The sequence below is a fragment of the Phaenicophaeus curvirostris genome, chromosome 26 (genome assembly GCF_032191515.1).
Source record: "Phaenicophaeus curvirostris isolate KB17595 chromosome 26, BPBGC_Pcur_1.0, whole genome shotgun sequence".
Taxonomy (NCBI): domain Eukaryota; kingdom Metazoa; phylum Chordata; class Aves; order Cuculiformes; family Cuculidae; genus Phaenicophaeus; species Phaenicophaeus curvirostris.
The window spans coordinates 6759727-6787433 of record NC_091417.1 but is presented as its reverse complement, the minus strand read 5'-3'; the positions used below and the strand labels follow the sequence as shown (position 1 = coordinate 6787433).

The 27707-nt window shown below is 49.6% G+C and overlaps 1 protein-coding gene across 1 annotated transcript; it reads left to right on the top strand.

Moving 5' to 3' along the window:
• Positions 1-25456, top strand: LOC138731059 (hydrocephalus-inducing protein homolog). The gene is made up of 15 exons (XM_069876755.1): positions 1-135; positions 654-779; positions 2676-2795; positions 3489-3623; positions 6508-6707; positions 8678-8802; positions 9834-10035; positions 12259-12346; positions 13086-13185; positions 15427-15545; positions 17067-17290; positions 22935-23070; positions 23490-23654; positions 24362-24514; positions 25214-25456. Exons 1-15 carry the CDS (start codon positions 1-3, stop codon positions 25454-25456), a joined length of 2271 nt encoding a protein of 756 aa, XP_069732856.1.
• The last annotated feature ends 2251 nt before the right edge of the window (positions 25457-27707 follow it).

Genomic DNA, 27707 nt, shown 5'->3' with positions numbered 1-27707 from the left:
ATGGCCACTGGCAGGAGCCACGAGCCTGTGGGGCTTCCCAAGAGGGCTGATGGATTCCAGAGCGAAGTGGCAACATCTCGTGATGGGAAGCGGGGCAGAGGGGCAGAGAAGCCTCTGACTGTCAGTACAGACCAGGTAAGAGCTGTGTTTGGGCTGCGAAGTTCCCCTGTGTCCCTCCTCTGCCCACTTCTCCTGTTGTCCAGCAGCACTGGGAAGCTGGACGCGGGCTCCCGTATCTGTGCCACTGTGCTTGTCGGAGGTGGCTCTCGTGGTGCAGTGAGGTTTGGGTTGTGAGCTGCTTCAGGGCAAGTCCAGAGTCTTGCCTGAATGTGCCACTGGAGCCGAGTTAGACAATTTTCCTGGGTGTTCAGCTGAACCAGCTGGAGCGTGAGAGTGTACTTCTTTCCATCCTCTGTGGGTGGTGAGTGATATCTGCTGCCCTGCTGGCACACTGGCCAGTGCTGCTCCAGCTGTACCAGACCTCCAGGAGCTGGGCGTGTGGTGGGCTGCTCCAACTCTGGCTGAAGACTTGGAGACATGACTGGTCCCAGATAGAAGAGGTTCCAAACTTATCTATCGGTGGCATTTGAACAAGTAAAGCCTTTCTGGACCAATTTCTGTAGCTCTTGCTGAGCTGCTGTTTTGTGTTTCAGCCCACTCCTTCTGCCGTCATGAAGGAGAAGTCTCTCACCACCAAGCAGAGGCCGGCCCGTACTCAGGAGGCGAAGCTGCCCCGGATTACCCAGCTTCGAGGCATGAGTGAAGCCTCTTATCACAAGGTAGACTTTTCCTGCCCTTCTCTTTGCTTTTTGATGTGACATTTGCAGAAGGTGCATGCTTGTAACAGGCTTGCCTCCAGCTCCTCCAGACACCTTGGTGACTGGGCTCTGTTGTCCTTTCAAACTGCTGGCAGGCAGTGGTTTCCTTCTGCTAGGGGAAGAAGAAAGCATATTTTGCCAGTGGGACATTGCAGTCCTGATCTGCACTAGGCTGATAGAAATAACCTTTGCTGAAGGTGGTGGATCTTGCTGGAGTCAGCTCCCATCCCAGTTACAGTGGGTAAAGCGCAGTGCTGGGGGAAGACGGGGGCAGAACACAAGGGCATGAGGACCCTGTTAGTTTCCATCCTCCTGCTGAAACTGTGAAATGCCTGGAGTCAGGACTCCCTCAGGGGTAGTAGCACTGGCCTCTTGAGGGGATTGCTGCAGGGACTACTGCCTGATGAGCAGAAGACCTTTATTTAAGCTTAATGGCTCCTTTATATATGTTAACTGGTGAGAACAGGCGATGTATTCTTTACAGTGATTGGGTTTTGCTACTTGTTCCCCCACCTAGGTCAGGAATATTATTGGCTAAGATTAACTGTTAATGCACTGTGGTATTTCTTCTTGCTACTTTGCTTCTCCTTCTCCCAGCCAAAGTCTTTTCAAGGACAGCCTCCATTTCCCTGTGTCCTTTGGCCTGCAAAAACCTCCACAGCCTCTGAAGGCTGTAGGCCCTGTGATAATTGCTTAAGATTTAACAAAACCAATTGCATGAATGTTTTGGGTTGGAACAAGGTGTGGGAGCCTTAGAAGGGTGTTATGTTTGCAGCCTGCGGGATGCTGCCAGCTCTATGGGGGAATCGCCCTGGGCAGAGCGGAGTGGATGTGCTTTATCCTGATCACTGGTTTCTCAGATATCTGTTTAAATCTGCTTTTCTCACATGACTGCTCAGTGTCCAAACGTGTCGATGACTGAGGTGGGCTCTTGAGCAGAAAATTGCCAGCGAAAGACCTGTTACAATTGGTTAAGGATTGCCCTGGACTGCACAGGAGCTCGGGAACACATCAGACAAGCACACAAGTAACTAGCAACATGCTGCAGCCACTGGCTTCAGCATGACCAGGGTCTCTGTGGAGGAGCAGGGCACCCACCTGTGCCTTTAGAGTGGAAACAATGCAGCTGCAAGTGGGGAGAAAAAGCAGGGAGGAATTTTCTGATGAATGCCTCTGTCAACACTTGGTGTTAGTGTATGTCTTCAGGCATGCTTCTGCAGTGGCATTAAAGAAAACAGCGGTCATAGAATAAAAATAAAGCATCCATTTAAAGTTTATGGAAAAGGAGATGCCAAGCCCACTCTTACTCGTAGCTTAGGTGCAAAGAGCTGAATCTTACCACCGTCCAGCATTCACCTCACCTCTCTTTTCCCTGCCGTGAGTGTTACTTCCTGGGGTGCTGGTTTCTAGGCTCTGTATCAAAAGAAATACTGAGGGCCATGTGGGGCTTGGTGCCTCGGTCTCACAGTAAAGATCATCCCAAAGTTGTCTGCCGTGGAGCAACTTTCAGTTGCTCCATGAGTGCTTGTGGCTGTTTCAGGAAGTGCTCTGGAGCTGTGTGACCACATCAGTAGAGGGCTCAGCTGGAGGTAGGCTCTGCTTTGCCTTTTTGAGAAGGAAGCCTCTTGGAGAAATGCCTACTAAGGAGATTCTTAGTCTGAGCCTGCTTAAAGTGGTCCAGAAATTATTGATCACCTCAGAACATGGATGGGGAAGCTCCTGTTTCCCCAGAGTGAGCCAGGCAAATGTGCTTCCCAAAGGACACTATACTTCTATGGAGACCAGTCTTGGATTCTCATTCATGAATCTTCCTCCCAGCAGCTGAACCACTCACCACTGTCTGTCTTGTGTCTCCAGTTCTCAGCAGCTGACCGGCAAAAGAGCTTCTTCCAGCCTTTCCCGGCGGAGTTGGTATTTCAGAACTTTGTCGCCCCTGAGGTCTATGAAAAGGCGGTGGTTCTGAGAAACAATGACAAGGTAAGTGCTGGGACATGAAGGTTTGATCACAGCATCCCAGAATGGTTTTGCTTGGAAAAGACCTTTAAGATCATTGAGTCCAATCATCGATCTAGCCCTGCTAAGTCTGACAGTAGACCGTGTCCCCAAGTACGACATCTACTCGTGTCTCTGTTTTCCTGTGTTCTTCCTTTTTCTCTTCTTAAGCTTGCTTTCATTCCCAGTAAGGCCATGGTGTCTGTGGTCTCCTTCTCTTGCTGCTCCGCCTGCGTGGCTGTGTGGCACCGCGGCTTGACTGCCTCACTCACGCCCGATCTGTTACAAGGGACTTTTTTCCTTCCTCCAGGATAACAGATGCTGTTTGACCTTCAGAGAACGCATTCCCCCTTTGGAGGTGTGACTGCATGGATGTGTGTAGGCAGAAGCAAGCAGGGTCTTTGGGCTGGTTGATGGTGTGACTGTAACTCCGTACGGCTGGTGTCTTCCCTGCTTGGCGCTTCCTTCCCAGAGAGGTGTTGCCCGTCTGCCTGTGCCCTAGAGCTGTTTGCCCAGGCAGAAGGGATTTGAGCCCACCCTTGTGTGGTCTGCACACTAACCTCTGGAGTGAAAGGTGCTCTGGCAGGGAGGCTGAGGAAGGATTTTGCCAGGGTGTGTCCAGGTCTCTTCTTGTGTTTCCATGAGTGGCAAAATTATAGTTTCCTGTCTTTCCTTCAGGTTCCTCGGCTGGTGAAGGTCACCACGGAGATCTCACCATATTTCAAGTTGGTCAGTCACGATCTTGCCTGGCACAAGGTACCACCTGGCAGGACTGCAACTTTCCACATCCTTTTCATCCCTGAGGAGAACAAGGTGAGAGTGGAGGCCCCAGGAGGGTTGTGCCTTCAGTGGAAGATGAACCTACAGGGCTGGCTTTGGAACAGAGCATCTGGTTTTGAGGAACTGCGCTGGTTTTAGTGGGGTGGTACTGGATGCAGAACTGGGGGAACCTCTGTCCATGTTGTGAAGATGATGCTCTCGCAGTCTGAAGGCTCTTCAATGTTTCAGATTGCTTTTATCCCTCAGTGCTGGGCCATGTCCTTAGCTCCAAGGAGGTTGCTGTGCTGCTGATGGCTTTGAGATGCCTGCCTGGAAGAGCATGTATAGGAATAAGTAGGCAGACACATCACCCCAGAGCCTGAGGGCAGCTGTCTTGCTGTGCCTGTGTCTTCATGCACGTAATTGGGGTTGCTCTGCCTACAGGCCCCTATTCCATGCCAAATGCGCATTGCTTTTGCTCAGAGGTTTGACTGTCAGTGCTGTGGACCTTGCGTGTCTGAATCTCAGTGCTGTGACGTGAGGGGTCAGTGCTGTTCTCTTGGCCAGTTAACAGAGGAGGATTTAGTACAGGGCGTGGAAGGGAGGAAGCATTGCAGGGGAACAAAACCAGGCAACATCCTGCTACCTCTTAGCATGGCTCTGTTGGATAACTTTGAGCCAGCAGATGTTTCTGCACCAGGCCACAGGGGCAAGATCTCTTTGGGCATACCTGTTTTCTCATCTTTCATTTGGTGTTTAGATTTAGTTTTGCAACTTGTGCTACCCTCAAACAGCGTGGATATGGTAAACTAAAGAGAAAGTACCCTGTGATCTCTAGCTCCCCATGCTTATGGAATTATCTGTTTCTTTGGAGAGACTGAGAAATGATTGAACATCATTAATATTTAGGGTAAAAATTATGCTGGCTTAAGGGAGTTCTGCAAGCAACCAAGTGACACGAGCTTCATCTCACTGAGACAAGCTTTGCCAAATACACTGGTGCCTTTAAAATATGATATATTAGTAACAAATAGTGTTCATTTTTGAGGTGGAAGAGAGAAATCGGTGTCCAGGAAAGGCAAAGTGCCGCTCTTCAAGCTTAGAGAGGTAGCAGAGCAACATATGAACATTGCCACAAACAGAAGCAGGGCGAGGCAACCCCAGAGAGCCCTGATGTCCAATACTTTGTCCCTTATCTTACCCTTGAGCGGGTGAGTGTGTGGAGTAGGGAGCTCTGCCAGTGAGAGCTCCTCTGCACAGCTTCCGCCACACTAGGCGGTTTCTGCTGAGGAACATGGGGGAACTGACAGTGGAATAGAAATGTTGGATAAATTGAATACAGTTTTGTCTTGTTCTTGGTGGAGTGTGAGTCACTGCAGTACCAGGGTGCTGCAGCTCGGCTGGAAGTGCATCAGCAGCGCGGTCAGGAGGGGCACAGCGCCTGCAAAGCCTCCTGTGCTGTGCATGCAGTTGCCTGTGTGCAGAATACCTGCTTTTCTTTGTGGGAGGTGTAGGAGTGCTGCCTTTGAGCTTTCTCTGCCTCTCTGCTGTTGTATCATCCCCAGGGACTGTGGCTATCCCCATGAACTGGGATGAAGGTACAAACTCCTCCATCATGGCTGGAGTCCTCCTGCTGTGGGGTTGATTTACAGAATTCTCGTGCTTTGAGTTTGTGCTTCCCTCGGGTAAATCTGACTTCAGCTGCCGGCTGCAAGGGCTTGAGAGAAGTATTTAGGACTGGTTATGTAGCAAAAAGGATGGCAGTTTGCTGGTGTACTGGGCAGCTGTAAGGGTCCCAAGCCGAAGCCCGGAGGGTTTTGTTTGGAATCCCCCAGACGATATAAAAACGAGGTCAATTGCTGTAAATCAAAAGGGTTTCCTTTATGGCAAAAAAGGTGGAAGATGAAAGGCAAGGTAACATGAGCAGTGGTAGGAAAGTGAGGAACAAAGATAGAAACCCAAGCAAGAGTTCAGAATAGGATTGCAAAAATAGTTACCACCATGGGTCTTCAAGGGTCCGTGTCTCAGCAGCCTGGTGAAAAGTCAGGGCTCCCACAAAGAGTTAGTGGTAGGCAGAGCCGAGCGTGCGAGTTTTTTGGATGCTTTTATAGCTTTGTCAGTCCAAGTTGTTGTGTCTCCACAGCTTCACCCATCTGGGCCTGGGCATTGTCACGCAGTGTCTCCAGCTCAAGTCTGCTTCAGCTTAGCAACAGCAGCAATCCTTGAGGCAATGATGTTTTAATCTGGCTTTCTCACAGCAGTTAAGGTTGTTGTGGCTGTGACAATTATTATTGTTAGCCTGTGTTTGCAAAGAGCCTGAAATGACATGTTTTTTCAGTGGGTGCTCATTCAAATGTCAGTGGTGTCACTTGGAAAGCCAGAGCTCATAAGTGACTGCTTATCAGATGTGAATAAGAGAAGAGGAGCCTTGTCCCTGTAATGCTGTGGGAAATACGCGTGTGCCTGACACTCTGCTGACATTAAAACAGTTACCGCGTGCAGCTTTTTCAGTATTACCAGGGCCTGAGTGTTGATTGTGCACGTGAGAAAGTCTTTTTGAAAATGAGCCTGAGCATCCCCTGCCAAGCTTCAGTGATGTTGCTGCATTTCTGGGATAGGATCCAGTGCTGTGCACAGCTAGGTTCTTAATGGTGCCTCTGATAGTCTGCAGTGGGGATTGAAGCTGGTTTTGTTACTGCTGTAATCTCCCACATGAAATGACTCTGGTTTGGTGCCTCAGAATCGAAGTATCGGTTTTGTCTGGTTCTGTCAGCTTGCTTCCAGAGCAGGTGGATGGAAGGGGTTGTTTCTTCCTTGTGAGCTCACAGCCCTGTGCAAGTCCTGCTGCTGGAATGAAACGTCATTAAGGTAGAAAGTACCACTGCGCTACGCGAATGGTACCAAATGCCAAGTGCTGAGACTGTTTCTTTCCCTGCAGGTTTATTTGCACGAGCTCATCTGCATCACAGAAAGGGGAGAGTTTATTGTGCCAATTCGAGCTATTGGTGCTCGAGCTATCCTGGACTTCCCTGCCCACCTGGACTTTTCCGTCTGTCCAGTCAACTACAGCACTCGGAAGACACTGCTGATTCGCAATGTTGGTAGTCGGGAGGCCCGCTACCGCCTCAGCACTCGGAGGTAACAGAGCTTGTTTCTTCTGTGCAAACTACTGTTGTGTGATAAACAGTAAACAGAAACCAAAAGGAACCAGAGCGTGGGAGCTGCTCTGTTGCCATAGCTGGAAGTGGGCAGGATGGGGGTTCTGCAGTTCCTTACAGTGTTTGAAGCATGATGCACCTCCTGACAAAACTCTGCAAGCTGCAGTGGTGTCTCCAACACAGCATGCAGCAAGACTGATTCTGTTAGATTGAAAGGGAAAACATAGGAAGGCACCTCGGCTGCCTTTGGGCTGTCTGAGATGCTGCATGGCAGCAGCAGCTCTGGGAGCTCGGCTCAGGCAGACCAAATGCCGTGTTCAGAAGCAGGTAAGCTCCGAGCTACTGAAAGAGACATTTAAGACGGTGTCATCAGCTATGTCTGTGTAAGCAAGTGCAACCGGAGATGGGCAATCAAAGTAATTGGCATTGAGGCCCTGACAATAACGCTTAGCGGTCCAGGAACTTTGTTTTGCAAACAGAATAAATAGTGCTTTTCATTTTTACCCTGGGAGTGATCTTATTAGCCTCTGGATTGCCACACGGCTAAAGGAATCCACTTCCCCCACCCCGAGTCAGGCCTGGATGTGAGAGTGTGGCTCCGGGGCCCAGGGTGTGACAGTTGGTCTGGCCCCTGGGACCAAATATTCTTAAGCAGAATGAGCTCGAAAGTGGAGCTGAGCGGGCACTGGCTTCAAAACTGCACTGCAGCCTGAGAGCAGAGGGCTAACGTGGACGCAGGCAGAATCATAGAATAACCAGGTTGGAAGAGACCCACCGGATCACCGAGTCCAACCATTCCTATCAAACACTAAACCATGACCCTTAGCACCTCATCCACCCGTGCCTTAAACACCTCCAGGGAAGGTGAATCAACCACCTCCCTGGGCAGCCTGTTCCAGTGCCCAATGACCCTTTCCGTGAAAAATTTTTTCCTAATGTCCAGCCTAAATCTCCCCTGGTGGAGCTTGAGGCCATTCCCTCTTGTCCTGTCCCCTGTCACTTGGGAGAAGAGGCCAGCACCCTCCTCTCTACAGAAGATGCAGCAAATGCCTTGTGCACAGGTTGATGTCCTTTTCTTCCAGAGCTTTGTCTCTCCCAGATTTCCTGGAGAGTGCTGGAATATGCCAGTAGCTGGCTTACAACCTCCTGGCCATAAGTACCTCCAGAAATGCTTACAAACCTCTGCCAGCCAAACATGCCCATTCTCTGGGGTCACATGCACACGGTTTTCCCACGGTCCCCTCATCAAATGCCTGGCGTGGGCTGTGTTGTGGGCAGCCTGCGTTGCTCCTTTTGTTTCCACGGGGTAGTATCTAGTGTATGTTTGCATTCATTGAGATTTGTGTGGTGTTTCCTTTGCTCAGAGCAGCTTTGATTGCAATGCTGATAAAATTGAACCTTTCCTAGCCTCAGCCAGGCTGTTTTTTGAAGGTAAAAAATGAATGCTGAAAATTAAACCATAATTATTCTCTGGTCGTTAAGAAACACTTTCATTCTCCCTGTCTGATTTATAGCCTGTGATGTCATTGGAACAGGTATTGCCTTGACATTTGCATCTCTTGAGGTGTGGTTTACAGGTGGCAGAGTTCCTGAGGCAGTCAGGGTCAAGTTGTGTGTGCAAACAGTTCTCACCACCTCTGTGCTCTTCAAAAACCATTCTCTGACTATATTGCTCGCAGCCAGACTCCTGAGTCTCACTGCAGAGAGCTGGGTGGAGAGTATGGAGGAGATGAGGTTGTTTTATACCATAGGATCTTCTGAAGTGCTAGATCCCTTCAGAAAGGAGAGTCAGCAGCTCTGTTGCTGATCCTGGATGTTGGGGTTTGCTTCTGCTGCCTGTGGTTTGATTGTTCCTTGCTTGCCTAAGTGAGCTGAAGTGAACTAGACTGCAAAAGGAATAGAGTCCTCAAGTCTCCCACAATAGTGCTGATATCTCTGTTTGTGTTGCAGCCCTTTCTCTGTCAATCCCTCCATTGGGAACCTTGGGATTGGTGAGGCCACACAAGTAACAGTGGAGTTTCACCCATGGAAAACCGGGAATCATTCCAGGTCCCTGGTTGTTCACTATGACACCGGTAAGCGCTGCATGCTGCACACTCTCAGCTTCCTTCAAAACAGTTATGATGCAGTTATTTTGAAATAAACTTGAAGACGGAGAGCAAATGATTACTTGAGGGATTGTCTCTCTAGCTTCAAACCATGCAAAGAAGCTAAATGCTGTTGAGATGAATTGCTAAAGTGAAATGGAAATATTTAATCACTCACTCTTAAAAGCTGCTTATTGCAGGCATAGAGCAGGGCACCAGGCAATGTCACCCAGCCTCACCTGGCAAGCCCTGGCTGCTTTGTCCTGCACTAAGTCAGACTCCCTGTGATTCGCATACAAAAAGCAGCCATGTGGCTCTGTCAGAAACACCAACAGCAGACTGTTTATTACAAAACAGAAGCTCTAAGGACAAGCCCACAATCTGGGAGGTTCGGATGCATTTTCTGTGCTTTGCTGTGCTGACTTGCTTGGCTCACCAGTGGCAGCATATCCCAATACCTCATGCTGCTGTCAGTGTGACTTAGGCAGGATCAGGTGCACATTATATTGGTTTAATTTTTGCCGTGTGCTGCTGCTTCTCTTGTTCCTCTGAACCTCCCTTGTTTGCCCATGTGCCCCCAGATACCTTTGCTTGTCAGCACCAAGGCGTCAGGAGAAACACAGCCCTAGTGGCAGGTCTGCATGAGGCTCTACGTGAGGCCTGGCTGAAGTGGGACTCCTCAGTCACCTGAATGACCTCAATCCAGAATTCCTTGTGACCTGAGTGGGATGGCAACCCAAAGGCCACCTGGGCACATCTGAAAAATCTCACTGTCAGTAGTGTCACAGCGTCACCTTGGGGCTAGATGTCTACAACTACCCAGAAAAAGGGTGCTTAGTGTGGTGTCCAGGACATCCTCTGGCAGTCCACATGCAGCTATCAGGATGTGGTAAATGTTCTGGTCTGTGAAACTGTCAATACTGCAAAGAGCCATAACACTTCCTTCTGCTACTGGTGGTTTGCTCTGTTCTAGTATCAGCAAGTGAGGTGAGCAAAGACTCCACTGTGCTTTGTTCCAGGTGAAGATATCCACACAAGGCTTTATGGATCGGCTGTAGATGCCAGCATTGAGCTGGAGAAGGGCTCCTTGACGCTTGAGAAGACTTCCCTTACTCTGGCAAGCCGCGGCTCTGTGGTCCTCCGCAATCAAAGTGAAATTACGGCCCACTTCCAGTGGAAGGCTGCTGTTCCTCGGGAACAGGAGGATCAGCAAAAGCTGAGGTTTGTTTGAAAAACTCCTTTCAGCTGGATGCTCTGCACAGGGGTAAAACTGACGTATGGCCTCAGAGTGATGTCGGTGCTTTGGAAAGGTTTAGGACGAGTAAACCATTCACAGTGTCAGGGGATGCCACTGAGCTCCGAGATAACAGAGCTCAGCACTTCCCATTCCAGTTCCACCCATGCTCCAGCTAAGGATTATATTTTGGGGAGAAAAGTTTGCAATGACTAGACAGCAAGTTGGTGTTTTGTGGGAGCAGAGACCACTGAGGTGCGGAGATCCCTGAGCTCCAGAGGGTCCATGAGGCTGAGGAATGTAGCTTCAGGGAGCAGAACTATTGTGACAGTCACTGCAGTTGCTTCTGCTCCAGCTTTGATACTGCGGCAACTGGTTTCCCAGCAGGGTGCAGGACAGAGTGCTTTGGTCCTGGTTTCCAGCAGAATGAAGTGTTTCTGCCCTTCCTTAGAGTCTGGTGAGAGTTTGGAGGTGGAGGGTTCTGTAGGGAAGGTAGGACAGCACAGAACTGAGAAGCGCATTTGGGCTTCAGCTGCCCGTGTCTTCATGGTAGTGGGAGATGGGGCAGGTTCTTCAAAGGGCATCATTGGTGAAGCTTTGCAGTTGCCATTTAGGTCAGCACAGAGAAACACTTAGAGCTGGGTGAGTGAGTTAGAAATTACACACAAAAGCTTGGGTAACTTGTGAAATTCTTGTGTGACTTCTCAGCCTTGGGTGGATTTAGGTCTCTAGGAGTTAGTCTGAACCCATCATGGTTAGGAAACTGTCCTAAACTTGCATGATTTTTTTAGGGCTTCTGAGCAAATAACGTTCAGTGTAATTAGGTCAGAAATGCCTTGAAGGCCAAAACGAGTTTTCCACTGCTCTCTATTTTTAATTACCCAGTGCATGGCTTCCGTGGAATCTCAGTGTGTTAAAAGAAAACCTCTTCAACTTCTCTTGATACCTCCCCGGGCCATTCCTTTTCCATCTCTTCCTACCTGCCTATGTCTCAGAGTGGACCCTGAGTGATCCTCTTTCCCCTCAAGAGCAACCAGGTTTCCCCACAGTCAACATTGACCCTTGTTGTTTTTTTTCTAGTTACATTTGATCTTGCACCAGTTTGTGTCCTCAACGCTGACCAGGAGGTTTTGTTCTTCCTTACTTGCAATCTTAGGGATGTCCATAGCTCCAGGGTGACTGTCCTGCTCTAAGAGAAACTTTTGAGGTCTTGCAGCAGGGAGGAGGCAGTGTGGGACTCTGCACTAGGATGTGACCCAAAATGACCTGGATTGTTATGAGGTCTGTCCAGGGATTTGCTCTGTCTCCCTCCTGCAGGACTTTCTGGGATGTAAAGGTGGAATTATTGTCTGTGGATGGGTTGAGTTGAGCATTGTCCATCTCAGTGACTGGAAGCCCTCCCCATGCACAGCATCATCTGTCAGCCCTGGAGAAACATTTCCCATTGCACTGCCTGGGAGTGAGCCGAAGTGAGGGGTTTTGGTGTTGGTGACAGCATTTGCCCGTGGCTCTGTGTGCAGCTCCATGGCTGCGGTTCCTTTCTATCTGTGTTTGAATTCAGCTGGGTAGCGATCGCTATCCGGTTCTTACTGCTGCGCCTCCATCTGCTGCACATGCAGCCTTCCAGTTCTCCCTCAGAGATGTCTCCTGCTGGTTAGTCACGGCCAGGGGACAGGCGTGGGAAGGGAGGAGAGCAGTATGCCAGCTGCGCTGCAGCAGTGGTCCCTTCTCTTCTCTTCTCTTGGTTGTGAATGATTTCTGCTACAACTAGCAAGTGTGGGAGAGATCGTCTGCATCAAAGCTCTGCGTTGAAGGCCAAAAAGGAAAAAGAAAAGGTGGTTTAAGGCTAGATTGAAGTGTTTGAATTCAGAGGTGATGCCCCTTCCTTTCTCAGGGCCTCTGTTTTCATGCATATAACCCCATTAAATTTCACCAAGTTGTTGCGATAGCTGAATACATTCATCTGCTTTTCGAGTGTTCTGGGATCCTGTGCTGGAAGGCAGAACTTGTAAGTGTGGAGTAAAACTGCCTGCCGTGCCGGAGGGCAGCAAGTGGCAGTTGGATCCCTTGGGACCCCATGGCACAGGGTCAGCCCCTTGCTGAGCTGCTGCTGTTCCTCCTCGAGTGCGTCACTGCCCTTGTGCTTACCTGATGGTCACTGCAAAGATGTTGCTTATTAAATGATCTGCTTGGTTTGTCTCTCCCTGCAGGCTGTGCCGCGGCTTCCAGAAGCAGAGGGAGAAAGTGCAAGGAGACTCCCTGCTTTTCTCCAATGATGTTTTCACCATTGACCCAGTGGTAAGTGATAGATGAGAAGCTCCCTTCCTTCTCCTTCTCCTCCTCCCCCTTCTCCCAGACAAGGTCGCTTGGCAGATCCCACATCAGCTGGTTGGATGTGGTGAGAAAGAAGACTCGGGGTTTCTCTCATGGGGCTGGGAGAACTTATTGCAAAAGCCATTTCTGAACTGCGGGCATCTGGCAGGCGGTCAGAGCTGCCTAAAGCTGATCTCTGTTGCGAGGGCTATAAATTGAGGGCACTTAAGTGTCCTTACAGCCTTCAGAGGTATCAGGGTGCATTATGTACTTCTAGGTATCTGTGCAGGGGCAGGGTGTCAGTGCAGCACCTTTGCAACCTAGAATGGAAAAATACATTTGATTTGCTCAATCTTTTCTGATCTAAGTCAAAGCGTTTGTGTAGCCATAGTGGCACAGGGATACAGTGGAAGATTTGGAGGAGAGAGGTCCCTTAGACTGCCTGGTACTTCTGAAGAAATCCTGCCTGATTTGCTGGAGTATGAGTCACTTTGGTTCCTTCTCTATAGCCTGAATTTAACCAAATGCTTCTCCCAGGTGCTGGTAAGGGTGGGGGACTTAGAAAGTTTATTTTGCAGCTGATTCCAAATGCTCTTAAAAAATTTTGGTGACAGGTGTTGTTGGCTACTTTCTCTGCACTGATGCTCTGAGTAAGTGCTCCAGGTGCGGAGCTGAAAACAAGAAATGTAATATTTGAAGATGCATGATTTGTCTTGTGTTTTAGGAGGGAGATGTCTTGCCAAATTCTTCGGTTGAAATTAACGTGATCTTTAAACCCCAAGAAGCCAGAGTCTATGAACAAACAGTCTACTGCGACATCTCAGGTATGGCTCCTTCGTCTTCTGTCAGGCACAGGGAAGGTGAGGCACAGTCTTCCAGCTCCCTCTGCTCTTGTGTAATTGCTAGGAAGGGTCAGCGACCAGCAGGGTTGTGCTGGCATGTGCCCACTGTCCCTGTGGTTTCCAGGTAGCCTTCTGTCCAAGACCAGCCCTCAGGATGCCTGGCTCTAAGCTTGGATCACTGATCCCAGAACCATCAAAGCATGAATTTGCCAGGGCTTTGCCAGCATTTGCTCTCCTGTGAGGTGTCTGTGAAGGCCAAAGAACTGCAGAGCAGAAGAGCTTTAATGGACAAGTACGATGCTCCTGTAGCCCATTTCCTTCCACAATGAGTCTTTATTACGCAGATGCATCATCAGACTACTGAGGTGGTTGGAGCTGAGTTACCACTGTGCTCCCAGGGCCCAGATCACCTCCCACTGCCCAGACGCTGCCAGACCTAAGGTGTCTGAGCCCTGCTGAGCACAGGGTCTCTGTGAAAGGGCCTCCTCTGGCCAGCACATGCTTCTCTCCCTGTGTGGGCGTTGTCACCTTGTAGCTCTGAGTCCATGGTGCGTATGGGTAGCATTGCCCAGGGCTGGCTGTGAGCAGCAGGGTGAGCACCCTTCCTGGAAATCAGAGTTCAGGTAGTCTGGTAGACAAGCTTTATGTTCATCCCATCTTTCAGAAGTGCTGTCAAGTCTTTTTCTGGGAGCAGTTGTCATTGCCCTACCCAGCTTTGCCCCTCACAGCAAGCTGTGTGATTCAGGTTACTTTGTCCTTCCCCTGCATCTCTGCATGGTGCTCCTATGGGTGGTTTTCAAGAGCGGGGCATGGCTGTCTAACTTCCATCCAGGGACCGTGGTGGTTTTCCCCATCTGAGAGGAAGAGGCGAGAGGCCCATGATCCCCAGCTCCCATTCTGGAAGGTGAAGAAATGACTGACCCAGCTGCTTTGTTTCTTTCCTGACTGCTCCAAGCTGACAGATACAAATGTGATGGAGCAGCTTTAAACAGTAACTGTGCAGGGTTTACTGGGCAAAAGCTCCCTGTGGTAATTACACAGGGCTTGTGTCAACAAGAAGTCTTCCTGCCCACCAGCTGCAGTTGTTGGGGCTGTGGAAGGAAAGGGTTGATTTGAAAAGATGCTCCCAGGCGTTCCTCACTCAGTGCTGTGCTCCTGGCTCTGAGGATCTTGTACTGGTGATAGGGGTGTCCCTCACGTTGCTGCAGGGCTTTCTAGGGGTTGTGGCAGGAAAGCTTTTTTGTTGCAGAGAAACAGGAAAACTACTTGTGTGCAAGCTTATAATTGGTCTGGGAGTCATAAGAAACAGCTGGGTAACTGATGTGTGTTTAGCAAGAGGAGCCTGTTCTTGAGAAACCCTGATGAGCCCTGGGGAGAGGTGAACTCTTCCACTGGCTCCTTGGAAGAGGACCTCTAGCTGGTCATTTAAACGACGTGCCTGCCCCTATCCCTTACAAAATAGAGCTGATCCACTCGATTGTCAGGATGGAAACTGTGCCAGAGCCGAGGTGCCTGGTACAAAGAGTTGAAAGAAGAAAATGATGATCTTTAACTAGAGGATCAATTATTTCTGCTTCTTGGCTTCTCTCACTGCCTTGTTCATGCATTTGGGTGCCGGTCACAAATCCCTTTGGAGCATGATGTGCGGGTGGCATGCATGCCTCTTGCTGGGAGTATCTGGCAGCTTTGCTGCAGTTGCAGTACTGTGAATTTTGCAGCTGGATCTCCTGCCTCACTGGAAAGGGACTTTGCTGGCCTCAGCTTTTTTTGCAGGTCCTGCGCTAATGGCTTAGCAGATGCTTCTGGATTGGTTCTTTACAGAACTGATCAGCACTGGTCACTTGGCAAAACTGGCAGTTAGGCAGTGGTCTGAAATTTGCTCTTGTAAAATATTTAAGCTTAAAATGAACTTTCTTAATTATTCATGCAAATAAAGCCGTGGCTCTTGGGCGCTGGGAGGCAGCAGGCGATGTGGGGCTCAGCTTCTGAAAATTCATTTTTGTGTTCGTCTGTACACAGAACTGCAATTGGTTAAACTTTTAACTGATTGGTTAAAAATTAGGCAGCAGCCCAAGGGCGTACCTCCTGTGGGTCCTGTATCTTCTCCAGGAGCATCTAGAGCTGGTCCCTTCCAGCCTGGAGTCAGGGACTAGCATGGAGGCAGCCTGGAAAATCCAGGATGACAGAGGGAAATATTGTACTGAAACAGAAATCTCTCCCCAGGCCGTGAAGCCAGGCTGCCGCTCCACATCAAAGCTGAGGGCATTGGGCCCCAGCTCTGGTTCAGCTACGAGCAACTGGACATTGGGGACGTTTCTGTTGGATCGGCCTGCAGCTGTGAGGTGAGCAGTAGGGGTACACAGGAATTGGGGTGGATCCTGATGGCTTTCTGGGCAACTGTGAGCCTTGTGGACCCACGGGATTTCTGGCAACACAGGCAGTTGTGGGCAGGGAATATTGACATAACAGTCAAATGGTGGGGGGGGGTGGTGGTGGTGGTGTCAGAGAATGTGGATGCTTTTTGATGGAGACCAAAATGTGCATGTGTTGTTCATGAAGCCCTAATCCCTGCCTTTGGGCAACCTCCCTTTGAAGTCAGCTGGGAGGCTTCATGCAAAAATAAACCCAGCACCTTGACACAAAAGCAACAGTGGATCAAAAAGCCACTTGAGTCTTGGGACATGTCTGGCTCTAAAGAGAGCAAAACATTTCTGGAAAGAAGTAGAGAACTGTCTACATATTTTCAAATTTGCCCCTCCTCCCCCCACTGTCAAGACTTTTGCAAAAAAAAACCAAGATAGAGGAAAGAAAAGAGCTAGAAAATGAGGTGATAGAGCATGCCAGATGCTTTCAAAAGATGGACTCTGGCAGGTGAGGACACATTAAGGTGTTTTCTTACCAAAACATTGTGCTCTCTGCATTTTTAATGCTGGTACTTTATTGACTCTCTCTGTATCAATTTATCAGTATCATTACCTGAGAAAATATGAGTAAGTAGGTGATGTTGTTAGTGCCACACTGAGCAGCAAGTGGCAGGGCTTGCCCCTGAAGCAATTAGGAGCATTCCAGCTCGGTTCTGGGTGGGCTTCTTGGTGACAGCATGCAGGCAGATGTGGGCCCTCCTTCCCTGACATGGAAAGAAGTTCATCTTAGCAAATGCTGTGGGATTGTGTCAGTCATTCAAGGCAGCTGATCTACTGAGTGTTCAAGAAAATAGGCGTGGTTCTGAATTTGCAGTTATTCTCGCAATGGTAAATTCACTTGTGGTGGCTGTATTTAGGGAAGAGAAATTCTTTGGAGTAGATGGAGCAGCTCTGCACCTCCCGCTCCTCCTTTCCTGATGTATCAGTCTAAACAAGGATGGAGAAACTGTCACATTGAAGTTAAAATTAAAAAAAAACCCTGACTGATGTCCTGTAGCAGAGCTGGAGAGCTTTCCTGAGGTTGGTTTGAGTGCAGCCCCAAGGTATCTGCTGCAGGCAGTGACCTTGTCGGCTGCAGTGGAAGCTGGACGTATTCTGCCTTTGGCAGGACCAGACTCACCTGGGGCAGAAGCTGTTGTGAGTGAGTCACACATGAGGCTGCAGTTGGCCTTCAGGGTTCTTAGGGACAGGGCTGCATTGACGGGGTGATGCTGTGCACCTCCTCTGCACTGCAAGCCGAAGCAGACTGCTCTGTGTCAGTGGGCTAAACCCAGAGTGATTCTGTTCATGTGAAGTTATCACTGCTTTGCTTGAGAAAAAACAAAGTCAGAACTTGTCTTGTTTGTATTTTCTTTGGCTTCAGCGAAGCACAGCCCATCAGCCTTCTGAGAAATGGAAGATTTCTTAATGTATTTCTGTTTTGCATTCTTACTGCTGCAGGTGTTCCTTTTTAACGAAGGAGACATCGATGGTGCCTTCAGCCTGATACCTCCAAGTACAGCTCTGGGCTCCTGCTTCACCTTTCGTCCCCAGAAGGGCATTGTTTCACCGCATGGGTTCCGAGTCATCAAGATCTCCTTCAGTTCCACCATCCTGGGGAAGTTCACGGAAGAGCTCAGGTTCAGGGTGAACGGATCTGCTGAGCCTCTGACTTTGACTATTGGGTAAGGAGGGGTGTAGGAGCTCTTCGGGCACATCTGTAGCCACCTCTGGATAATCTCCCACCAACCTCATTTTGTGATGAAGCAGAGGTGTTGTCTAAGGTCTTAGTGTGGGGTGTCTAGGATCAAGACGAAGACGAAGAGCCAGGGCTTTTTAACCTTCACTCTAGTTTGAATCCTGCAATTCCAGCAGCAAATGAAGCATGGTTCTTTACAAGGGGAAGTGACTGTGCCTCTGATGCTCTCAATACCCGGTGTAGCTCTGAAAGCCATGAGTCCCTGTGGGAAGCAACTTTGCCTTCCTGGTGGGTTGTTCTGCAATTTTCCGAGATGCTGTGTGCATGGAATTTGGCAGCAGTGGGTTCTTTCTGTGACCCTTTGCTACCCCTGTGTGAGACCCCCAGGGCTTGAAGTGATTTCCGTGATGGGAAAGAGTTTGCCTGAAGGCTGCAGGGGAAAGGTGTGGAGTTGCCTGCTGCCCAGCCCGGGCTCCAAGGACCTGGAGTGATTCCTTCCTACAGGGAGCTCATTCCCCCGGGGGCCCTGGCAGACAGTGGGATGCTATCAGCTCTGGGCAGCGCTGGTCAGAGACGTCCCACCTGAACACACAGCAAGGCCAGCAGGGCCTGGGAGGTGGCTGAAGGCTGGGCCAGCCTGGGGCGATTCTGCAGCCAGAAGCAGTGTTTTTAAAATCCTCTGTTAAAAATCCATACAAAATGGGAAGCAGCAGCCTCGGCTTCGTCTCTCATGCTATAAGCTGTCTTCCCAGCGCTTGTGCAGCGAGAGCTCCGGTGCCTCCTTTCTGCAGACAGAAAAGTGCTGATGTGGGAGTTGGGAAGCCCAGCAGCAAATGCTGTCCCAAGGACTTGGGTATCATCCCATGGGCTGGTGCCATTGCAAAAGAAAACCCTCACCAAGCAAGGGGGAGAAGGGGAAAAGAACAACTGATGATAGGAGTGGCAAAGCTCCTTTCTCGGGATCCAGGCAGCCTGCGAGCTTGTCGCAGTCAGTCTTAAGCATGGGCTGGGGGACAATGTGATGTTGGCAGGAAAGCTGGTGCTGGATGCTCTGGGGCTGCCTGCGCCTCTTCAGCATCCAGGCTGCTGGGCTGCTGCTGTTGGGAGGCACTAGATCAAAACAGTAAAGAAATTAAGGGACTCCATGGTTGATATGCAGTGCTATAGACCTATGCAGTGCTACAGGCTAGGAGAAGTGTGGCTTGAGAGCTGCCTGGAGGAGAAAGACCAGGGGGTGTTGCTTGACAGCCGACTGAACATGAGCCAGCAGTGGCCCAGGTGGCCAAGAAGGCCAATGGCATCCTGGCTTGTATCAGAAACAGCATGACCAGCAGGTCCAGGGAGGTTATTCTCCCTCTGGACTCAGCACTGGTGAGACCGCTCCTCGAATCCTGTGTTCAGTTCTGGGTCCCTCACCACAAGAAGGATGTTGAGGCTCTGGAGCGAGTCCAGAGAAGAGTGACAAAGCTGGTGAGGGGGCTGGAGAACAGGTCAGCATCCTCCTCTCCACAACTTCCTTTTAGGTAGTTGTAGAGAGCAATGAGGTCTCCCATCAGCCTCTTCTTCTCCAGGCTAAACAACCCCAGCTCACTCAGCCGTTCCTCATAAGGCACAGAGCCATCATTTGTTCAGGGTCCTTCATGGGGCCAGCAGCGACCCGAGGGCCAACCCTGCCTAGCACAGAGCTCTGAGTCGCATCGGTGGCTCTCAGATGCTTTGCCTGGGCTGCCTCCTGTCCACGTGGATGTCATGCTGAGCATGACGGTGACTGGTTGATTTGAAACTCACCGTGGTCCTGAGACCAGATTTTGCTGATCTGAATGGTAATGCAAGCTGAAAGCTTAGCACGTCTCTAACCAAGCTAACACTTGTCTTTCTCCTCACAGGGGCTGTGTCTTTGCACCAGCTGTTCATTTTGCTGTACCTTGCCTCGATTTTGGTGATGTCCCCTTTGGTGAGTGCACCCCGGGCTGGGACCTTGAGTTGAGAGGTCGGTGTGTGGCCAACATGGAGCACTGCAGCACGAGAACATCCATCACTTGTGTTCCTCCTCAGCGGCCTTTGGGGTGTTAAACCAGGGCTGCTGGTTGCTTAGGCAGTATTCAGCCGCCATGAGATCAAAGGGGACCAAAGGAGTAGAAAGTCAGTGTGTCCTGAGATCCCTCGTATCTGTCCAGCCCCAACCTCGTGATCCTTGGTGGGAGAATGACTGTGCAAGTCCATGTCCCAGAAGGGCCCAGGGCGTGGGACTGCGGGAGAAAGGAATTTATGCCACATACGAGCCTGTAGCTGCTCTGGGTGAATGTTCCTGATGTAAAGCAAGGCCACAATTTCCCACCTGACCTTCAGCGTGAGATGTTATGCAGCACTGCAAGGGCACCTTGTTATCACCAGCCAGCAAATATGCCCAAACGATGGCTCTTCATCAGGCACTGATGTCCTTGGAGATGTGGGTTCCTTCCCTGCTGACAGAGCCGGTGGCTGAGCAACCAGAGCATCTCCACTGAAACGCAGATTCTGGTTTTGCATCTCAGTCTCAGAAAAGGCTTTTTACTGAGATGATCTCCAGTTTAGGTGCAAAATCACTTGTGCATTGATTGAAGGGCCGTTATCATTCTGTGCCCAGGGTGCTTCTGTTCATGGACCATTTAACAAATTGAGGGTCAAGTGGCTTCTTGTGGAGTGGCCTGCAAGTTGTCCCGTGCTCGGTCTGCTTGACAAAAACATGAGATGCCTTAAGGATCCTGCCTAAGGAAACTGCATTGGAATGCTTTTCATCATGCTGTAGTTCCCAAGCTCCTCCATCCTTTGTCTTCCTGTAGCTTCTCCTCAATGCCAATACGCTACTTGTTCACAGAGTTAAGAGGGGATTTTATGGATTCAATGCTCAGAATAAGTGGTCTGTCTGGGTGCGCACTCATAAGGGAAATATAATTCATGCTGGTTTGGGTGGGGGGGTGAGAGAGCTCCTCAGTTAAAGAGAAAGAAACTTCTTGTGTTCAGCATTGCTAAGAGCAAGCATTACCAAGGAAGCAAGCTCTGTGATCAGTATCAAAGGGAACGTCAGGGACAATTAATTACTTGCCTAGTTTCTCAAATTGGCTGTAATTCAGATAGAAAAGAGCTGAACTCCAAGCACAGTTTTATCATAACAGGGTATTCACACTAGGATTCCTTGGATAGTTAGGTACATAAATTCATACTTGGGTTGTTTTCCTAGGCTTCCCTTGCACATTGTCCTGTCGCCTCATTAACACCACCTTGAGGCCCACGACCTTCAACCTTCGCATTCCTGGGGACGGCTACGGAGCGCCCAGTGTCACCAGTTATGCTCTGATGTCAGACGACACTTGCCTGTCCTGGAGAAGTGGAGCTCAAGTGAATATGAGGCCAACTGAATTTACCATAACTCCCTGCAGAGGGACCATCCATCCCCAGGAATTCTTGGATATCCAGGTATGGGAACAGTCTAGCCGTACGTGCTGGAGCAGGTGGAGCTGAAGCTTTGCTGTTGTATGAGAGGGTTTTGGTGCTGCTAGCATACACAAGTCAGATACGTGCACTAATGTTAGGCTTTTCTTGGCTGGGTTACTCTGGGGCATTTCTGCAGGAGCACCATTTTCTCTCCAAAATCATAAGCTGAAGGTCTTGTACTGTATTGTCAAGGAGAGAAGCCATTCGTGTTTTGAGAACTGCTTAGAGCAGTTTCTTTGATTTACTGTGGGCAGAGGAAAGATGAGGACAGAAGGTGGCTGTTATAAAAAGAGAGATGTCATTGCATGAAACAGTTTGTTTTTCTGCTTGGTCTGATTTTGCATCTCCTGTTGAGCAGAAGGAGCTGTATTCACTGCAGAGATCTCCAGAGCAGGCTGAAAAAGCTCTGGGACCTGTGAACTGCACAGTGTAGCTGGGCCACATTTTGCCCTCAGCTTCCCACTGTAAAACTGAGCTCATTTTGGTGATGTCAACAGTTTTCCTCTGGTTTTACGTTATTGTAGGTGAGATTAAAAATTGGTCCCTTAATTTTAATGCAGTATTGAGTAGAGCAGTAGCCCAACTGTGTTTTGATTTAGCTCATATGTGCTCTGATAACTGCACGGTATATTTAATGAAGTAGCTATTGTCAGAAGACTGTTATCACTCCTTTAGACTGTGCTCTACACGAGGACCAGTAGAAGAATTAGGGCAAAATCCTCCCTTTCCTTACCATGGAAGGAGAACTGGAGGACACCATGCATAGCCAATGGCTTTTGGGAGTGATGAAGCATTTGCTGCTCTTCTCTTCTACCAGGTCACTCTGTGTTCCAACACTGTGAAGAGTTACAAACTGGCACTGATGGTGGACGTGGAGGGCTTTGGCAGGAAGGTGTCATCATTGCTCATCACTGCCAGGTATCTTTACTTTCTTTGCAGCTCATTGTCTCTCTTTGTGTGTTCACCACCAGCACGCTGCCTTGCACAAGCTTTGCTGACTGCAGCTTCCAAGAAGCAGCACTGCCTAGCTAGCCAGCTCTGCCCAGCCAGACGTGAGAGCATCAGTGCTTTGAAAGCAGCCCATGTTGTGAAGCACCTGGGCTCCAGTGGGCAGGCAGGGCCCTGAGCCTTCTCCTAAATGGAACAGTAATTATAGTCATTATTGGCCTGGATTTTGGTGCTTGAGGTGTAAGAAATTTCCCAAGGGCCACCTCTCCTCCTTTGTGCAAGTGCTAGAGTTGTGCTGGGTTGCAATCGAAATGCAAATATTGTTTGGGATGCAGTGAGCCTGCTGAAAGCTTCTGTCTGGTTCAGTTAATGAAGGTGCGTGCAGGTGGGGAAGGGGCTTGTGGCAGGGCTGGTGAGGGAAAAATCGAGGTAAGATCTCATGAAGGGGGAAGTAGTCCTTGTTGTGGAAAGTGAGCTCAGGTTTTTCTGCTTCCCTCTGGTTCTTTTGAGCATTCCCACACTCGGACTTAAGCTGAACCTGCAGCCAGGTTCAGTCCTGTTGTGCTGCAGTGATTATCTTTTTGATTACAAGACGGGTTAGTTTTCCTGTCCCAGACATAGCCATTCAGTCAGTATCTGGGCTGCAATTTTGTAAAAGTAGTGCGGATGGGAAGAGACGGTGTATGGACCCATGGGGGTGGAATTAGGAGACGGCGATCACCCACTGCATAAAGGCAGGTGGTGGCAGGTGCCCTCCACCGCTGGGACAAAGTGGCTGAGTTTTCAGGCAGGGCAACAGTGCTGTGGGAGGGGAGGGAGTCACCTTTGCTGAGATCCTGGGGTCTTGTGTTCCCTGAGCCTTGGCAATCACTGGGCCCCATTGGGAAGGCTCCCCCTGAACTCCTGCCTTTCTGGGGCCATTGGAAGGGTCCTTGCAAACCTCCTGCAGTGAAGGCAGCCGTCAGCACAGGGCAGGTTGCTTTGCCTGGGCACCTGGCAGCCTCTGTGATGCTGAATCTCAGGGTTTTCCCCTCCTTTGCAGGAGGTTGTTGAGTAAGGAGTTAAAGGCAGTTTCTTGCTGTAGGGGTACTAAATGTCTGTTTGGCAGTGACAAACATGTTGTGCTTCATTTTTTGCTGTTCAGGGAGTAAACAAATTCTGCATTCTCTCAGCATCTCTAATTCCTTTTTGGTCATCTCTCTGCCTAGATGTGTAGTTCCTCTGCTGCGAGCGCTCAACCCTGTTGTGACCTTTGGACAATGCTTCCTAGAAGTCCCCTATCAGCAGATGCTGACCCTTGTGAACGACAGCGATCTGCCGGGCTGCTACAGGATTCTTCCTCAGGTTTGGCATTGCATCCGCCTCCTGCCCTCTAATGCTACCGAGGGGATTATTAGAGAAAAAAAAAGAAGGGTTCCCGTAAGACTGGTGAATTATATTCAGGTTGGTTCCTGTGTTCATATTCCTACCTGAATATAAACTCTTTAGGAAGCAGATTAGCTCCTAATCCTTAGGATACTTTCATGAAGGAGAACTTAGAGGATTGTGAAAAGGTACTGCAAGGAGGCTACCAGCACAGGTTTGGGTGTGGATACAGCAGCTTCTGGAACCCTTCAAGGTGCTAAGCCCATGCTGGTTTTGTATTTGCTTTTGTGCCTTTCTGCTTTGTCCTAGAGGTTTTTTAAAATGTGTTAATTGCTGCTGTGGTAGTTGTCAAGACGTTTAGTTTCCTCTGAAGCTGAGTTTGATTCTGTCCCTTACAGGAATGCAAGGATGCTGCTGCTGTACAGTACTCCAGCCTCGTGCCATGTGGGATCATCCAGCCACACAGCTGGGTGCCAATCCCATTTACACTGCAAACGCGGGTGATGGGAGAGCAGGACACTGTTGCTCGTGTCATGACGATTGGGAGGGAAGGATCCCCACTGGTGAGTGCTAGGGGAGATGCATGGGCACTTGTGCTGGGGGGGCCTAAAGGGTACAGAGATTCTTCCTGAGGAAACAAGGACTTGTAACACATGGCTGGTGTGGACAGGGACCAAGAGGATTCACAGCATGAGCAACAGCCAGTACCTCGAGAAGAGGAAAGGTGGCATCCTTTTAGATGATGAACTGAGTGTCTGACACAGCATTTAATGATGGATCTGTGAGAAGGGATAGCAAGCCCAGTCTGAAAATTAGCAGAGTCCCTGGGTCTCACACTCTGCTGCATTATTCGATAGAGCAACTGCTGCTTCCTTGGGACTTTGGTTGAGGAGCACACAGGGAAATCCCTGAAGCCTGCTAAAGCAAGCACTGTGTAAGAAACTGTGCTGATAGTCAGGCCCATCACATCTGAGAAATATCCATCACATCTCTCTGTCAATGCCCCAGCCAAGGCCACGGGCCCGGAGCGGTGGAAAAGCAAGCGTGAGAAACCGGGCTTGTTCATCTGCTGCTGATGGGAGCCTGTGGCTTTCAGACGGATTCACTCTAGGTCCCACACTTGCTCCAGGCTTTCTTTTTCGGTCTGTCAACACTGCAAGCTTCAAAGAGCTGTAATTATCCCTCAGGCTTGGAGCACTCAGAGCTGTCTGACCTTTTTAAACTTTCCCTGGTTTTTTTTTTGATCTTTCCTACCTGCTTCCTGGAGCAGGAAATCCATCTGGTGAGCTTTGGAGAAGGACCAGTTGTCTGCGTGCATCCAAGCAAGATAGATTTTGGCAGTATCCAGGTCCTACAAGATGTCTCCCAAACTCTCCACCTGTCCAACCAGTCTCCCACCCCTGCATCCTTCTGGGCAGAGATGGTAGGTATCTGTGGGGCTAATTTCCAACAAAAGTGACTGGTCCGTAGCAGCCTGTGAATTAATTTTTATATACAACATTTTCTGTGAGAGAGAAAGCAAGCTGTTCCACCACAGTGCAGCAAGAGGAGCCTGGCTCTGGGGCAATTTTACCTGGAGCCGTCCTCAATAAAATAGGGAGTTTGCATGGCTGTTTGAGCAGAAATGAGCCTGGATCATTTTGACAAGTTCTTCCTTTATTTTGTGGAAAGGGCTTAGCTCTGACAATCATGCTTTTGGAGTTCCAGGAGCTCAAGAGAACCCTGTAGCCCATTGCTGCTGAGAGGGCATGGGTTCCCCTCTGGTTTCCCTGTTCTGTCTGCTTTTGCTTTGTGTCACATTCCTGTTAATGACAGAGACCAGGGTGTGGATGCTCTCTGAGGAGAGGTATGGCTTGGCAAAGTACAGCTGCACTTTTAATGCTGAGTTCTGCCTCCTCTTTCACTTGTGCAAGGCCAGAATGACCCAATCACTTTAATTAACCAACCCTAAGTAATTTCAAGAAAATGGAACGTGGTGGCTTGTCAGACGTCCCTTAGGTCAGCATCCGTCCATCTCTCAGATGCTGCTGGTGTCTATTGTAAGCAAACTGTGGTAGCTCTTATTCCCAATGCTAGTCTGTCCTGGTTTCCCTCCTCAGCTAGTGTCTGGCTTATCTTACAGGCTGGCAAATGCTCATGCTGGAGGATTGAACCCAGTAAAGGAGTGATCCCCCCCAACGCCGAGCTGTCTGTGGCTGTCACAGCAAACTTGGATGACACTGAACTATTTAATGACGAAGTGAAGGTGTTCATTGAGAACAGCTCTAGCTACGTCATCCCCGTCCAGGCTGTTGGCATCGGCATCACCATTGTCACCGACAAACCCATTGTTCCGGAGCTCAACTTGGGGCCCCGCTTCAGGTAGAGTATGTCTCAGCTCCTGCTCCTCCCGTGGGCTCAGCAAGGAGGTGTTTTGCCATAGTCCTTCAGCTCATTCTCCTTCTGCACTCAGGGTCCCAGCGCCATTTCATTGACACTACAGGAATTCTTTTAGAAACATTTTATGGCCACGTGAATGTGGGTTGAGATCCTCAAAAGACACCAAAATGGAAACCAGTTGCTAAATCATCTCTCAGTTACCCTTAATTTTAATGCTCTGTCCACTGTGACTGAGATGATGTTCTTCAAAAAGCTTTTCCTTGCTGTCCACACACAGACCAGCTGCTGGACGGGGATAAGCTTAGGGGCAGCCAAGGTCTGGCTCTTGCTGCGGGTTGGTGCTAGGTTGCTAGGTCAGCCTTTTGGGAGGTGGCTTTCTTGCCAAATGCACAGTCAGACAATGGCTTTGGGGCATTGAAGCTGGGTGACTGCTGTGAAATAGCAGGTCCCATGACATTTTCGATCTGTGCTTCTCTTCTAGCCAAATTCCATTCTGTTACCGCTTCAAGGTAACGAACAAAGGAAGAAAGACCCATTTGCTTTATTGGACAACCAAAGGGGTTTCCACATTTCAGCAGCATCATTGTCTCGATGCCCTCAGTACCACCGAGGGTGAGGATTCCTCCCAGAACCCCAAATCTGCCTGCCCCATGTTTAAGCTTCGACCGCTGAGCATGGAGCTGATGCCGGGCAAGAGTATGGAGATGGTGGTGGAAGGCTTCTCCAGCACTCCACAGGTGAGGTCCCCCATGAGGGCTGAGTCCTTCCCATTGGATCACCTCTGCTGGGACTTTTTCAGCAGCCCCTTGATATTTGCCTGAGAGGCAAGTGCTTTCAACAAACTGTTTTAGTGCCAGAAGTTACCACGGCAGCACCAGTTGCTTTCCTTGCTGGCCACCATCAATTGCTAAGGCTTTTCCATGTTTCTGTAGCTACTGTAAACCCAACTTGTTGATACCCAAATTTGATCTGAGGGAAGCATCAGTGCTTCAGGGGCAGACAATGGGTTACGAGGTGTCATGTGCTGAGGCAGAAATGAAGGGCAGAGAGTTACACTTAGACTAGGAGCGCAGGCAGAAATGAATTAACAAAAGCAAGGTAATTATCTGGGGGAAGCAGTGAGTGGACCAAAATCCCTTGGGAAGGAAGGGGAGTGTACGGGAGCAGCATTGATTTTCCTCTGTAGACAAAGACAAGCAGCGGGCTTGTCTAGCACTGAGTCCTGGAGGAGAATCCAGCACAGTGCGTCAGCTTTAATGATCAATGTGATGTTCTCCCTGTGGGAAACCGTTGCCAAGGATCATTATAATTGACAGCTTGACAGCTCCCCCCAGCCTCTCAACCAGCCCTGCTGTCCTAAGGGCAGCCAGGTCTCGCAACGCCCCTGGGTGGCAGCTCAGAGGGGGAGATTTCAGCACGGTCACTGGGTGTCCTCCTCCCTGGACCCTTCTTCCCAGGGGAAACGCAATGCTGTGGAGAAGCTGCCAGCTAAGGCTGGTGGGCATTCCCTGTCTCTGGAATCACTGGGCACAGATGTTTAAGCGAATGTAAGATAGGCATGCATTAAGCTCCTGCTGATAGGAGTGTTTTGGAAGGTGTTTTAAAGGGTTGCCTCAGTGGTAGTTTGAGGAAGACTTGACTGTGATGGGACTGTCCCTGTGCATTTCTGAGCTCCAAGGGTTTGCTGAAGAGGAGAAAAAGATTCCAGAAAGGAAATAAAATGGTCTGGGCTCTGGTGAGGGTGTCTTGCCTGGAAAGCCAAAAGGGTGTCTGTGAGTACAGCTGGCTCCCGCAGTGAAAATCTGGAGGACTTCATGCTCTTCAGGCTGGTCAGAAGCCCAGCTCCCTGCACTGCACGTGCAACACAGATGACTTGGAAGACTGTAGGCTCTGATGAGGAGCTGGGTTGTGGCACTGTACCAGAAGGAAGAGTGAGAAATGAAGGGAGGAATTTGGGGAAGTAAAACCATGAGAAATTGGGAAAAGGTGTTGAATAGAAGAGCCTCCAGCTTAAGCAGAGACTTTCCCTCTGAAGTGCAAGACAACCTTTTCCTAGGGAGATCTCTCTTAAAAGCATCTCCAGGAGGGCACAATTCACCCTTGGAATGAGTGCGGCCACTTTACTGGAAGGCAGGCTGGCTGTTTGGAGTTTTCCCATGTACCTTTTCCACTAAGCTTCCAAGAGAGGGTTTGCTGGCATTGGTCCTTCTGCCACCTATGTCCTTTAATATGGTTAC